The sequence below is a fragment of the Ranitomeya imitator genome, chromosome 3, assembly GCF_032444005.1.
Source record: "Ranitomeya imitator isolate aRanImi1 chromosome 3, aRanImi1.pri, whole genome shotgun sequence".
Taxonomy (NCBI): domain Eukaryota; kingdom Metazoa; phylum Chordata; class Amphibia; order Anura; family Dendrobatidae; genus Ranitomeya; species Ranitomeya imitator.
In genome coordinates this window covers 528,589,945-528,605,642 of record NC_091284.1, presented here as the reverse complement: position 1 = coordinate 528,605,642, position 15,698 = coordinate 528,589,945, and the positions used below count along the sequence as shown (strand labels likewise).

The 15,698-nt window shown below is 45.5% G+C and overlaps 2 protein-coding genes across 8 annotated transcripts in view; one reads left to right on the top strand and one right to left on the bottom strand.

Moving 5' to 3' along the window:
* The window catches only part of MSI2 (musashi RNA binding protein 2), a 973,036-nt gene that overhangs the window by 56,685 nt on the left and 900,653 nt on the right, over nt 1-15,698 (top strand). The window lies entirely within an intron of this gene.
* Nucleotides 2-1,807, bottom strand: LOC138670439 (uncharacterized). Its single transcript, XM_069757778.1, has 3 exons — nt 1,291-1,807; nt 1,052-1,208; nt 2-932 (listed from the first exon to the last, which is right to left on the bottom strand). The coding sequence occupies exons 1-3, from the start codon at nt 1,403-1,405 to the stop codon at nt 2-4; spliced, it is 1,203 nt and encodes a 400-aa protein (XP_069613879.1). The 5' UTR covers nt 1,406-1,807.

The following is a 15,698-nucleotide window of genomic DNA, read 5'->3' as shown; positions in this document are numbered from 1 at the left end:
TTTACAGATTCTCATAGTTTGGGGTGGAGATAGTAGCGGAGGGGCTGACAGGGCGGACCACGTCGAGAGTGGGGGACAGGACATCACGGGGAGGAACAGAAGTAGAATGGGTGGTGAAAACATGAGGTTGTGTAGAGAGTTGAGGTGCTGATGTGGTGTGTGGGAGGTATGAAGGTGTTGGTGGGATTGGGAACGGAGAAGTTAAAGGGGAAGAATGGAAGGGGGACGGTAAAAACTGGGAAAGACTAAGGGGGGAAGGAACAAATGACGAAGGAGTAGAATGGACGGGAGGAGGACGGACAGGAGGAGGACGGACGGGAGGATAGACGGTGGATTGAGAGGGGAAAGGTGTTGACACATGAAGGGTAGGTGGAGGGGCATGGGACATCGCCTGCGCTAGAGCAGTGTGGCAGCCTTGCATCACATGCATCTGCAGGTCAGGAGTTAGATTTTCCATGTGCCTGAGGACCGACTGAAAAAAACAGTGCCTTGGTGACTGATTTGCATCTGATTGCATCCTATCAAGACGACTGCTGAGTTCAAGTATGCTTTTGTTAAGCATATTGTACCCAGCAGACGTTTGCTCACTCAAAAGCTTGATGGCACTGTGAAAGGATGCATTCAGCTGCAAAAAGTCAGGCGCATAGCTCCTTTCCTGACCTCTCTGGCGCTGCCGTCCTGACCACAACGTTGGTCTAGATGTTGCGGCAGTGGCAGAGGGGTGGGGTAAAGGGAACTCTAACTCATCACCTGCAGCTTCAAGTGACGAAGTCCGCCCTGCTGCTCCAGCGCTGGTGGATGAGGCTGAGGGATCAAACGAAAGGGAAGGTGCAGAAACAGAGGGGTTGACGTGGTCCCCGGTGGCGGACTCTTGAGGGATCGCTCCAGAGGGGTGCAACTCTGATGCAGGCTCCCGAGTGCTGCAGAAAGTGCTGTTAAAGAAGAAAAAAAAAATTAGTATCTGGATATTACAATTGCCCTTGCTGCAAAAAAAATTGAAGGTTACACATTTTTACAGTTTGACTGAAAATATGTGGTGTTGAATATTTACCTTCTGCTCAGCAGCGTCGACCGGAGGAACGACAGGGCTCTGGCATGTTTGTATCTGCTCCTGCGTCCTCTAGATCCACTCGGGGCCTGCATCTCCTTATTAAACTCCCTCTTGAAGCGATCCCTGAGTGACCGCCACCGCACGATAATCCTGTTACCTGGAAAGAAAAAGCAAAAATTGGTTACTATACACCACATTAAATCATGCCTAACATAAGGTTATGAAGTGTGAATACTTACGCGCTAGATCCTGGGCCCCAGCATCGAGTTCCTCCCAGTTATCCATAACAGCACTGCACACTTCCTCCCATAGCCGTCGGGTGATTAACTGGTCAGCATGGCGGCGGTCCGACATGTTCCACAGCGGCTCCCGACTTTGTACTGCTTCGATGAGGGTGTTCACATCGATGCCCTCCTCTTCATCATCTTGTTCGGGAGCACGCTGTGAAGCCTAACAAAAAGATAAGAATAAAAAGGGAAAGATTACAACACATGAATTTTACATTTTACTAAACACCAAACCAAAAAGGAACTTACTCTTCGGCGACCGCCGCGATTATCATTCCGACGACTATGGGAGGTGCTTTGAGGAACTCTACGTCGAGCCCCGGATTGTGAAGACTAATTTAAAAAAAAAAATAAAATTAATAATGTTCTTTGATCGAGGCATATGTATTGTGTGCTGTGCTGAATGTTTGTGTTGGGTGTAGTGCATTGTATGTGAGGATCGGTCTGTTCAAAACTTACACTATGCGCTCCCGCTCCTTGTATTTCTCCACCCTGTCCGTCTCCTTCTGTTAGCCCCTCTGCTTCATATTCCTGTGAATACAGAATAAACACATAAAGGCTTAAAATACAATTGCCATTGTTGCACCAAAATAAAAAATTTATGAAGAAAAAAAATTAACACCTCAGTTTGCTGATGATGTGCTGGGGGGCTCTCAGAAGAAGACATTATGATCTTGCGTCTATCTTGGGTTGGTCGGTCCCTTGCTTGGGTCCTCTTGGTCCCTAGAATCTGTAAGCATAAAGGGAGTTCTAAGCTACTATACAAAAGGATAGATGCAGCTGTAGGGACTTTACACTTACAACTTTAAAAAAAAAAATGGGGAGCCTGCTTGTGTACGTCTTGGCTCAGTACCTACTACAGTACCTACAGTGCCAACTTATTTTTGATTTCCCCCACCACAAAAGAAAAAAAAAATTCTACCGTCAAACTTGATGCACAAGCTGCCAAACCCTCTACCTCCTGTTTCCCCACAAAAAAAAACCCCAAAAAATCCCTTTAAAACAACACCAAAACTACTTAGAACTTGATATGCGCAATGCGCATGCTGGTAAAACCCACCTAAACAAAGTTTAACCTTATAAAAAATGTTCCTCATTCGAAATTAAAATACCAATCCCCAAAATTGTTAATTATGATTACCCTACAGTTTGTATTTTCTAAAACCAGATAACATATTCTATAGCAAAGATTTGCATTACACATTTGTATATATAACCTTTACTGCATGTTTACCCAATATTACATTTATCTTGAAATGAGACTACTGACAGTTTTGTGAAATTTTTATTACTATATTTTTTTAAATTTTCTTTTTTTTAGGGTACAGTAGGAGCTACACTGCTCTTTATTTGAAATACAAGTATATTATGGAAAACAACAAAGATGCAGAACACATCACACATCATTTATACACACACACAAAACAAATTTTACACCACAGCTATTCAAAATACCAGCATAGTATGAAAAACATATAAACAGGGCAGGCAGGCACACGCACGCACGCACGCACACACACACAGCCACCTTCTGTCTGTCCCTCGGCACTCTGCTTCTCTGCCCTGTGTAAGCACAGCGGCCGGAAAGCAGAGTGGTGACGTCACCGCTGTGCTCTGCTTTACGGCTGGCTGGCGCTCACAATGCAGAGAAGCACAGCACGGGGACAGACAGCGGAATTTACCTTTTTTTTTTTTTTACTTTTACACTGGTAACCAGGGTAAACATCGGGTTACTAAGCGCGGCTCTGCAGTTAGTAACCCGATGTTTACTCTGGTTACCGGCATCGTTGGTCGCTGGAGAGCTGTCTGTGTGACAGCTCTCCAGCAACCAAACAGCGACGCTGCAGCGATCCGGATCGTTGTCAGTATCGCTGCAGCGTGTGACGGTACCTTTAGTAAATACATCAAAAATCAACATTAACCAATATGGCATTGACAAATGCACATGCAACCAACAAGATGCACACAAACATACCTGCAAGCAGAGTCATAACGCAAGCATAACACATGAACAGGCGTAATATTGACGAAGGCATAATAAGGTGCAGGCACATGAACACATACATACAAAAGCACACAGCAGTACAAAAATACACACACACACGGCCATCAGTCCTCCAGCTGGAGCTTGATATATTCACAGTGGCAGGCCTCGGGGTGGATCTGGACTGTAGCAGGGCACTGGCTGTTGCAGGACGACGGCAGGCCTCAGGTTGGATTCAGGTTTTAAAAGCTCTTGCTGTACTCAGTACGTCATACACAAATGCGCGCACACACACACACACACACACACACACACACACACACACACACACACACACACACACACACACACATGCACGCTGGATGTCAGTACTCACATGGCTGTCTCAGGCAGGGTCTGGCTGGCACGGCCTCTCTGGCTGGCTGGCAGGGCCTCTCTGGCTGGCTGGCAGGGCCTGGCTGGCAAGGTCTTGCTTGCAGGGTCTGGCAGTGTGTCTCTGGCTGGCAGGGCCTCTCTGGCTGGCAGGGCCTCTCTGGCTAGCTGGCAGGGCCTCTCTGGCTGGCTGGCAAGGTCTTGCTGGCAGGGTCTGGCTGGGTCTCTCTTGCATTGAAGGGTCTGTCTTGCTGGCTGGTACATTTGGGAATGACCTGTCCTCTTTTATATAGTTTTTGGGTTGTCTGGGCAAAGTATCCACTTTTTGGAGCATGCTCAATCAAAAAAAGCGGATTGAGGCGACGGATCCGCCAAAAAGCGGATCGCGACGGATCCGTCGCCCATAGGCGCCCATTCTAAAAAAAAGCGGACACGATGGATCCGCCGCGGTCCGCCTTTTCGGCGGCGCCAAAAAACGTTACAAAGTCCGTCAATGTCTAGACAACGTCCGCCAAATATCGACGGATCCGTCGCATGGCGGATGGAACGGACGGCCATCCGCCACAATCCGTCTCTAATGCAAGTCAATGGGAAAATAGCGGATCCGCCAAAAAAAAATGGCGGATCCGCCATTTCACGAAAATGGCGGTTTTTGACTGACGCCGAAAGACTGAAGTGTGAAAGAGGCCTTACTCTAAAGGTACCTTCACACATAACGATATCGTTAACGATATCATTGCTTTTTGTGACGTAGCAACGATATCGTTAAGGGAATCGTTATGTGTGACAGCGACCAACGATCAGGCCCCTGCTGGGAGAACGTTGGTCGCTGAACAAAGTCCAGAACTTTATTTCGTCGCTGGATCTCCCGTGGACATGGCTGGATCGGCGTGTGTGACACCGATCCAGCGATGTCTTCACTGGTAACCAGGGTAAACATCGGGGAACTAAGCACAGGGCCGCGCTTAGTAACCCGATGTTTACCCTGGTTACCAGCGAAAAAAGTAAAAAAAAACAAACACTACATACTTACCTACCGCTGTCTGTCCCCGGCGCTCTGCTTCTCTGCACTCCTTCTGTACTGGCTGTGAGCACAGCGGCCGGAAAGCAGAGCGGTGATGTCATTCTCTGCTTTCCGTCTGACCGACGCTCACAGCCAGTACAGGAGGAGTGCACAGCACAGCGCCGGGGACAGACAGCGGTAGGTAAGTATGTAGTGTTTTTTTTTTTGTTTTTTTTTACTTTTACGCTGGTAACCAGGGTAAACATCGGGTTACTAAGCGCGGCCCTGCGCTTAGTTACCCGATGTTTACCCTGGTTACCCGGGGACTTCGGGATCGTTGGTCGCTGGAGAGCGGTCTGTGTGACCGCTCTCCAGCGACCAAACAGCGACGCTGCAGCGATCCGGATCGTTGTCGGTATCACTGCAGCGTCGCTTAATGTGAAGGGGCTTTAAGTTTCTGCAGAATGGAGGAAGCGATTTTAAACACGAAGGCCACGTTTAGATGTTCAGTATTTGGTCAGTTTTTTACCTCAGTATCTGTAAGCCAAAACCAGGAGTGGGTGATGAATACAGAAGAGGTGACGTTTCTATTACACTTTTCCTCTGACTGTTCCACTCCTGGTTTTGGCTTACAAATGCTGAGGTAAAATACTGACTGAATACTGAACATGAGACTGTGGCCTAAAGAGCAATATTTATAGTTCTATATCCCCTACAAGATTGTGTGCTTACTTTCATACTTTCAGTTCTGGCTGACAGGCCTCCTTTAAGGGTATGTGCACACGTTCAGTTTTTTGTTTTTTTTCGCGATAAAAACGCTTTAAAAAATGCATTAAAAACGCCTACATATGCATCCTAGCATTTAGAATGCATTCTGCAATTTTTGTGCACATGATGCGTTTTTTTCCACAAAAAAACGCATCGTGGTAAAAAAAGCAACATGTTCATTAATTTTGCGGATTTTTTGCATTTTTCCCGCTATATAATGCATCGGGAAAAAAAAACAAAAAAAAAAACGCGTAAAAAATGCATAAAAACTGCGAAAAAAAAACGCATGCGGATTTCTGGCAGAAATGTCTGGTTTTTGTCAGGAAATTTCTGCTAGAAAATACTGACGTGTGCACATAGCCTAAATCTAATGTATGGTTTGGTGTAAAATGTCAGCAGTAGCCCTAAATACTTGGAACTCCTTTTTTTCCAGCTCTTAGAATCCCAGCTTTCGGGCAGATGTTGACCTTCGACTCTCATTGTAAAGGATAGTGACGTTTTGTTTTTTTATATGGGGTCTCCTTGTATTACATGGTTATATTGGTTAAAAAAAAATGGGACTCTGAGACTGGTCCATTCATTTTAAACTTTCTTTAACATTAACCCCTTTACCCCCAAGGGTGGTTTGCACGTTATGGACCGGGCCAATTTTTACAATTCTGACCACTGTCCCTTTATGAGGTTATAACTCTGGAACGCTTCAACGGATCCCGGTGATTCTGACATTGTTTTCTCGTGACATATTGTACTTCATGATAGTGGTAAAATTTCTTTGATATTACCTGCGTTTACTTGTGAAAAAAATGGAAATTTGGCGAAAATTTTGAAAATTTCGCAATTTTCCAACTTTGAATTTTTATGCAATTAAATCACAGAGATATGTCACACAAAATACTTAATAAGTAACATTTCCCACATGTCTACTTTACATCAGCACAATTTTGGAACCAAAATTTTTTTTTGTTAGGGAGTTATAAGGGTTAAAAGTTGACCAGCAATTTCTCATTTTTACAACACCATTTTATTTTAGGGACCACATCTCATTTGAAGTCATTTTGAGGGGTCTATATGATAGAAAATACCCAAGTGTGACACCATTCTAAAAACTGCACCCCTCAAGGTTCTCAAAACCACATTCAAGAAGTTTATTAACCCTTCAGGTGCTTCACAGGAATTTTTGGAATGTTTAAATAAAAATTAACATTTAACTTTTTTTCACAAAAAATTTATTCAGCTCCAATTTGTTTTATTTTACCAAGGGTTACAGGAGAAAATGGACCCCAAACGTTGTTGTACAATTTGTCCTGAGTACGCTGATACCCCATATGTGGGGGTTAACCACAGTTTGGGCGCATGGCAGAGCTCGGAAGGGAAGGAGCGCCATTTGACTTTTCAATGCAAAATTGACTGGAATTGAGATGGGACGCCATGTTGCGTTTGGAGAGCCACTGATGTGCCTAAACATTGAAACCCCCCACAAGTGACACCATTTTGGAAAGTAGACCCCCTAAGGAACTTATCTAGAGGTGTGGTGAGCACTTTGACCCACCAAGTGCTTCACAGAAGTTTATAATGCAGAACCGTAAAAATAAAAAATCATATTTTTTCACAAAAATTATCTTTTCGCCCCCAATTTTTTATTTTCCCAATGGTAAGAGAAGAAATTGGACCACAAAAGTTGTGGCACAATTTGTCCTGAGTACTCTGATACCCCATATGTGGGGGTAAACCATTGTTTGGGCACATGGGAGAGCTCGGAAGGGAAGGAGCGCCGTTTGACCTTTCAATGCAAAATTGACAGGAATTGAGATGGGACGCCATGTTGCGTTTGGAGAGCCACTGATGTGCCTAAACATTGAAACCCCCCACAAGTGACACCATTTTGAAAAGTAGACCCCCTAAGGAACTTATCTAGATGTGTGGTGAGCACTTTGACCCAATAAGAGCTTCACAGAAGTTTATAATGCAGAGCCGTAAAAATAAAACAAAATTTTTTTCCCACAAAAATTATTTTTTAGCCCCCAGTTTTGTATTTTCTCGAGGGTAAAAGGAGAAATTGGACCCCAAAAGTTGTTGTCCAATTTGTCCTGAGTGCGTTGATACCCCATATGTGGGGGGGAACCAGCGTTTGGGCGCATGGGAGGGCTCGGAAGGGAAGGAGCGCCATTTGGAATGCAGACTTAGATGGAATGGTCTGCAGGCGTCACATTGCGTTTGCAGAGCCCCTAATATACCTAAACAGTAGAAACCCCCACAAGTGACCCCATATTGGAAACTAGACCCCCCCACGAACTTATCTAGATGTGTTGTGAGAACTTTGAGCCCCCAAGTGTTTCACTACAGTTTATAACGCAGAGCCGTGAAAATAAAAAATCTCTTTTTTTCCCACAAAAATTATTTTTTAGCCCCCAGTTTTGTATTTTCCCAAGGGTAACAGGAGAAATTGGATCCCAAAAGTTGTTGCCCAATTTGTCCTGAGTACGCTGATACCCCATATGTTGGGGTAAACTCCTGTTTGGGCACACGGGAGAGCTCGGAAGGGAAGGAGCACTGTTTTACTTTTTCAATGCAGAATTGGATGGAATTGAGATCGGTCGCCATGTCGCGTTTGGAGATCCCCCTGATGTGCCTAAACAGTGGAAACCCCCCAATTATAACTGAAACCCTAATCCAAACACACCCCTAACCCTAATCCCAATGGTAACCCTAACCACACCTCTAACCCAGACACACCCCTAACCCTAATCCCAACCCTATTCCCAACTGTAAATGTAATCTAAACCCTAACCCTAACTTTAGCCCCAACCCTAAGGCTATGTTCACACTTTGCGGATTCCACTGCGGATTTTTCCGCAGCAGAATTCCAAAATCCGCAGTGAAAACCCGTTGCGGTTTTTACTGCGGATTTATCGCGGTTTTTACTGCGTTTTCTTCTGCGGATTCTCATCTGCAGTTTTCTATTGGAGCAGGTGAAAATCCGCAGAAAAGAAGTGACATGCTGCGGAATGTAATCCGCAGCGTTTCCGCGCGGATTTTTCTGCAGCATGTGCACAGCGTTTTTTGTTTCCCATAGGTTTACATTGTAATGTAAACTCATGGGAAACTGCTGCGGATCCGCAGCGGTCAAATCCGCTGCGGATCCGCAGCAAAATCCGCAAAGTGTGAACATAGCCTAACTGTAGCCCCAACCCCAACCCTAGCCCTAACCCTGACCCTAGCCCTGACCCTAGCCCTGACCCTAGCCCTAGCCCTAACCCTAGCCCTAGCCCTAACCCTAATGGGAAAATGGAAATAAATACATTTTTTTCATTTACTTTTATAGCGGGTTTTTTAGCGGATTTTTATGATTGGCAGCCGTCACACACTGAAATACGCTTTTTATTGCAAAAAATATTTTTTGCGTTACCACATTTTGAGAGCTATAATTTTTCCATATTTGAGTCCACAGAGTCATGTGAGGTCTTGTTTTTTGCAGGATGCGTTGACGTTTTTATTGGTAACATTTTCGGGCACGTGACATTTTTTGATCGCTTTTTATTCCGATTTTTGTGAGGCAGAATGACCAAAAACCAGCTATTCATGAATTTCTTTTGGGGGAGGCGTTTATACCGTTCCGCGTTTGGTAAAATTGATAAAGCCGTTTTATTCTTCGGGTCAGTACGATTACAGCGACACCTCATTTATATCATTCTTTTTATGTTTTGGCGCTTTTATACGATAAAAACTATTTTATAGAAAAAAAATATTTTTGCATCTCTTTATTCTGAGGACTATAACTTTTTTATTTTTTTGCTGATGTTGCTGTATGGCGGCTCATTTTTTGCGGGACAAGATGACGCTTTCAGCGGTACCATGGTTATTTATATCCGTCTTTTTGATCGCGTGTTATTCCACTTTTTGTTTGGCGGTATGATAATAAAGCGTTGTTTTTTGCCTCTTTTTTTTTTTTTTTTCTTACGGTGTTTACTGAAGGGGTTAACTAGTGGGCCAGTTTTATAGGTCGGGTCGTTACGGACGCGGCGATACTAAATATGTGTACTTTTATTGTTTTTTTTTTTCTTTATTTAGATAAAGAAATGTATTTATGGGAATAATATTTTTTTTTTTTTTTTTTACACACTTGGAAATTATTTTTTTTTACTTTGTCCCAGGGGGGGGGACAATACAGATCGGTGATCTGCCAGTTTGCTCAGCACACTGACAGATCACCGATCTGTCTGAGAGCAGTGCAGCATTACCAAGTGCCTGCTCTGAGCAGGCACTTGGTAAGCCACCTCCCTCCCTGCAGGACCCGGATCCGCGGCCATCTTGGATCCGGGACTTACTGCAGGGAGGGAGGTAGGAGACCCTCGCAGCAACGCGATCACATCGCGTTGCTGCGGGGGTCTCAGGGAAGCCCGCAGGGAGCCCCCTCCCTGCGCGATGCTTCCCTGCACCGCCGGCACATCGCGATCATCTTTGATCGCGGTGTGCCGGGGGTTAATGTGTCGGGGGCGGTCCGTGACCGCTCCTGGCACATAGTGCCGGATGTCAGCTGCGATAAGCAGCTGACACCCGGCCGCGATCGGCGGCGCTCCCCCCGTGAGCGCGGCCGATCGCGCTGGACGTAATATTCCGTCCTTGGGAATTAAGGCCCACCCCACATGGACGGAATATTACGTCCAATGGCAGAAAGGGGTTAATATATCATTATAAGGAATCTGTCGCCAGGTTTATGCTATCCTATCAGAGGGCAGCATAAAGTAGGGGCAGAAAGCCTGACTCCAGTGCAATATTGAGTCGTTTTCATCAATTTTCTGTGAATTGGCAATAGTCCAAGCCAATCCCTGTAGTCCACTAATTGATGTGCATGCATATAGTTGACTGCTAGATATAACCTCCAAGATGAGACAGCATAAACATAATGACCGATTACCTGTAACCCCATAAAGGATGCATGGAGTGGGCTCGGGAGCGCAGTCCACTCTACCCATGGCAGATGCCAGCTGTGTTATATACAGTTAGGTCCATATATATTTTGACAGACAAGATTTTTCTAATTTTGGTTATAGACATTACCACAATGAATTTTATCCCCTTAATCCCATTTGATGTACTATCCCGTCAAGGTGACTTGGGACTTAATTCCCAGGAACGGGATAGTACGTCATAGCGATTGGCCGCACTCACGGGAGGAGCGCAGCCGATCGCGGCCGGGCGGCACTGTGCCAAGAGCGGTCACGGACTGCCTCCGGCACATTAACCCCCGGCACACTGCGATCAAACATGATCACAGCGTTCTGGGGGCATAGGGATGCATCGTGCAGGGAGAGGGGCTCCCTACGGGCTTCCCTGAGACCCTCGGTACAAGGCGATGTGCTCACCTTGTACCGAGCGTCTCCTCCCTGCAGGCGCCGGATCCAAAATGGCCGCGGGGCTGCATCCGGGTCCTGCAGGAAGGTGGCTTACCAGCGCCTGCTCAGAGCAGGAGCCAGAAAGCCTCCCTGCTGTGTCTCTGCTGATCTAACACCGTGCACAGCAAAGTGGTTTCCTAGCAGCTATTTTACCATGAAGGCTTGCTGCACAAAGTCTCCTCTTAACAGTTGTTGTAGAGATGTGTCTGCTGCTAGAACTGTGTGGCATTGACCTGGTCTCTAATCTGAGCTACTGTTAACCTGCGATTTCTGAGGCTGGTGACTCGGATAAACTTATCCTCAGAAGCAGAGATGACTCTTGGTCTTCCTTTCCTGGGGTGGTCCTCATGTGAGCCAGTTTCTTTGTAGCGCTTGATGGTTTTTGCCACTGCACTTGGGGACACTTTCAAAGTTTGCCCAATTTTTCGGGCTGACTGACCTTCATTTCTTAAAGTAATGATGGCCACTCGTTTTTCTTTACTTAGCTGCTTTTTTCTTGCCATAATACAATTTCTAACAGTCTATTCAGTAGGACTATCAGCTGTGTATCCACCAAACTTCTGAACAACACAACTGATTGTCCCAACCCTATTTATAAGGCAAGAAATCCCACTTATTAAACCTGACAGGGCACACCTGTGATGTGAAAACCATTCCCGGTGACTACCTCTTGAAGCTCATCAAGAGAATGCCAAGAGTGTGCAAAGCAGTCATCAAAGCAAAAGGTGGCTACTTTGAAGAACCTAGAATATAAGACATAATTTCAGTTGTTTCACACTTTAAGTATATAATTCCACATGTGTTAATTCATATAATTATTTTCATCGTAAAGTCCCCTATGGGATTATTGATGTACTAAAGTAATAATAATAATAATAATAATAATAAGAAAAAAAAAACTATACAAGTTTAGTATCGCCTTAATCATACTAACCTGGAAAATCCTTTCGGCAGATAATTTTTCCTGCACAATTAACAGTAAAAACAAATGAACAGTGATGGAAAGGCTTTTTTTTTCTTTTCTCCTCACTATTTCACCTTACTTTGAATTTTCCTTCCAGTGATCCAATACATTATATGGTGAAATGAATGATGATATTCAAAACTACAAGTTGTTTGAAAGAGAATAAGCCCTCATAAGGCTGCATCGATGGAAATATAAGAACATTATGGCTCTTGCGGGGGGAAAAAAAGGGGAGAGAAAATTAAATCTCTAAAACGAAAATGGTCTTTGTCCTTAAGGGGTTAATTGATAGGTTAAAGGGGTTATGTAAAAATAATAAACATTGCAGAAAATTCAAGTAATGATGTAATATTATAAATTGGTCATACTTGTTTTTAGCACTGTTGCTTCAGTACAAGCTGCAATGGTGCTTTCTGATAGGATCTGAAGTGACAATGGCTCAATTTTCAGTTGCCTGACCACTGGGGCCTCGGATTGCTGAAAGCAGACAATTGATAGTATGGCATTTTCTTGCCTGACCTCAGAGGCAGTGCTGTGGTGTCAGTAAGCCAAACCTCCGACTCTTCAATTTCCCTAACTCCACAGTACTGAGTATGTACATAAAGTGCAGCACAGATTCATCTCCATTACAAGCCGAGATCCTTAGCTCAGGAACAGAACAGACATTTATAGGACATTACATGACAGCAGCTCAGACCCCACAGCCCTGGTCACTACTGAGCATGTACATAAAGTGCAGCACAGATTCATCTCAACTAAAAGCCGAGATCCTTAGATCAGGAACAGAACAGACATTTATAGGACATTACATTACACCGGCTTAGACCCCACAGCACTGCCTCACTACTGAGCATGTACATAAAGTGCAGCACAGATTAATCTCAACTAAAAGCTGAGATCCTTAGAACAGGAACAGAACAGACATTTATAGGACAATACATGACAGCAGCTCAGACCCCACAGCACTGCCTAAATACTGAGCATGTACATAAAGTGCAGCACAGATTCATCTGCACTCTATGCGCATCTACTCCCCCACTAACCTCCAACTGGCTGTCATTTACCGCCCCCCAGGGCCAGCCACCACCTTCTTTGACCACTTCACCACCTGGCTACTTCATTTCCTTTCTGCGGACATCCCCACTATCATCATGGGCAACTTCAACATACCCATTGACACTTCCCTCTCAGCTGCCACTAAACTTCTAACTCTCACTTCCTCCTTCGGCCTCACTCAATGGTCCTCTGCAGCCACTCACAAAGACGGTCACACACTGGACCTCATCTTCACCCGCCTCTGCTCTCTATCTAACCTCTCTAACTCACCTCTTCCACTCTCTGACCACAACTTTCTCACATTCTCATCTCTCTCCACTCCATGTCTACAATCCCCACCCCACAAACTTTCACACCCTCGCAGAAATCTTAAACATCTTGACCTACATTCATTCTCTGAATCCCTCCTCCCCCTCACAGGCACAAGTTCCATACACAATGCGGATGACGCTGCCGCTATATATATAACACCACAATAGCTGTAGCTTTGGAATCTGCTGCCCCACTTACACATACCAAAGCTCGCAAAATCAACAGACAGCCCTGGCACACCAGCCTGACCAAAGAACTGAGGCGAGCTTCCAGGGCTGCTGAGCGCAGATGGAAAAGATCCCACTCTAACGAGCACTTCATCGCATTCAAACAGTCCCTCACTACTTTCAAGACCACACTCGCCACAGCTAAACAAACCTACTTCTCATCTCTCATATCCTCTCTCTCTCTCACAACCCTAAACAGTTATTCAACACCTTCAATTCTCTCCTCCGTCCCCCAGCACCTCCTCCCTCCCCACTTATCTCCGCTGAAGACTTTGCCTCATTTTTCAAGCAGAAGATTGATAGCATTAGAGACAGTTTTGGTCAACAACCCCCAGAGCCCTTCCTCCCGATTTGCCAGCCCTCCACCTCCAAAACCAACTTCTCCACCATTACAGAAGATCAACTCTCCACTCTATTCTCAAGATCGCATCTCACGACCTGTGCACTTGACCCGCTCCCATCCCACCTCATCCGAAACCTCACCACAATCTTCATCCCAACCCTAACCCATCTCTTCAACCTATCACTAACAACTGGTGTTTTCCCCTCAAGCTTTAAACATGCATCAATCACACCTATCCTCAAAAAGCCCTCTCTTGACCCATCCTCTGTATCTAGCTATCGCCCTATATCACTTCTCCCCTATGCCTCCAAACTACTGGAACAACATGTTTACCTTGAACTGTCCTCCCATCTCTCTTCTTGCTCCCTCTTTGACCGCCTACAATCTGGCTTCCGATCACACCATTCCACCGAAACTGCCCTAACTAAAGTCATCAATGACCTCTTAACGGCCAAGAGCAAGCAACACTACTCTGTCCTCCTTCGACCTGTCGGCTGCCTTTGACACAGTGGACCATTCCCTATTATTACTGACCCTCTCATCCCTTGGCATCGCAGACTTGGCCCTATCCTGGATCTCATCATACCTAACAGACCGAACATTCAGCGTCTCCCACTCACACACCACCTCCTCACCTCGCCCTCTATCTGTCGGAGTCCCGCAAGGTTCAGTCCTTGGACCCTTGCTCTTCCCCATTTACACCTTTGGCCTGGGACAGCTCATAGAATCTCATGGCTTTCAGTGTCACCTCTATGCTGACGACACACACAGATCTACATCTCTGGACCAGATATCACCTCCCTTCTAACCAGAATCCCTCAATGTCTGTCCACTATTTCATCCTTCTTCTCCGCTAGATTTCTGAAACTTAACATGAACAAAACAGAATTCATCATCTTTCCCCCATCTCACGCGACCCCCCCCCAACGAACCTATCCATTACAGTAAATGGCTGCCCACTCTCCCCAGTCCCACAAGCTCGCTGCCTCGGGGTAATCCTTGACGCTGATCTCTCCTTCAAACCACATATCCAAGCCCTTTCCACTTCCTGCCGCCTTCAACTCAAAAATATTTCACGAATCCGTTCATTCCTCAACCACGAATCTGCAAAAACCCTAGTCCATGCCCTCATCATCTCTCGTCTTGACTACTGCAACCTCCTGCTCTCTCGCACCCCTCCAATCTATTCTAAACTCTGCTGCCCGACTAATCCACCTGTCACCCCGCTATTCCCCGGCCTCTCCCCTCTGTCAATCCCTTCACTGGCTCCCCATTACCCAGAGACTCCACTACAAAGCCCTAACCATGACGTACAAAGCCATCCACAACCTGTCTCCTCCATACATCTGTGACCTTGTCTCCCGGTACTTACCTACCCGCAACCTCCGATCCTCACAAGATCTCCTACTCTACTCCCCTCTTATCTCCTCTTCCCACAATCGCATACAAGATTTTTCTCGCGTATCACCCCTACTCTGGAACCCTCTACCACAACACATCAGACTCTCGCCTACCATCGTAACCTTCAAAAAGAACCTGAAGACCCACCTCTTCAGACAAGCCTATAACCTGCAGTAACCACCGATTGACCAAACCGCTGCATGACCATCTCTACCCTCACCTACTGTATCCTCACCCATCCCTTGTAGATTGTGAGCCTTCGCGGGCAGGGTCCTCATTCCTCCTGTACCAGTTATGACTTGTATTGTTTAAGATTATTGTACTTGTTTTTATTATGTATACCCCTCCTCACATGTAAAGCGCCATGGAATAAATGGCGCTATAACAATAAATAATAATAATAATAATAACTAAAAGCCGAGATGCTTAGATCAGGAACAGAAGACATTTATAGGACATTACATTACACCGGCTTAGACCCCGCCGCACTGCCTCACTACTGAGCATGTACATAAAGTGCAGCACAGATTCATCTCA

Excerpts from the sequence above, each read along its gene's own strand:
- LOC138670439 (XM_069757778.1), bottom strand. The coding sequence starts at position 1,405 with ATGTCGGACCGCCGCCATGCTGACCAGTTAATCACCCGACGGCTATGG. Across the intron at positions 1,209-1,290 it reads TGGGGCCCAGGATCTAGCGC|GTAACAGGATTATCGTGCGG; the intron begins GTAAGTATTCAC and ends TTTTCTTTCCAG. Across the intron at positions 933-1,051 it reads TCGACGCTGCTGAGCAGAAG|CACTTTCTGCAGCACTCGGG; the intron begins GTAAATATTCAA and ends CTTCTTTAACAG.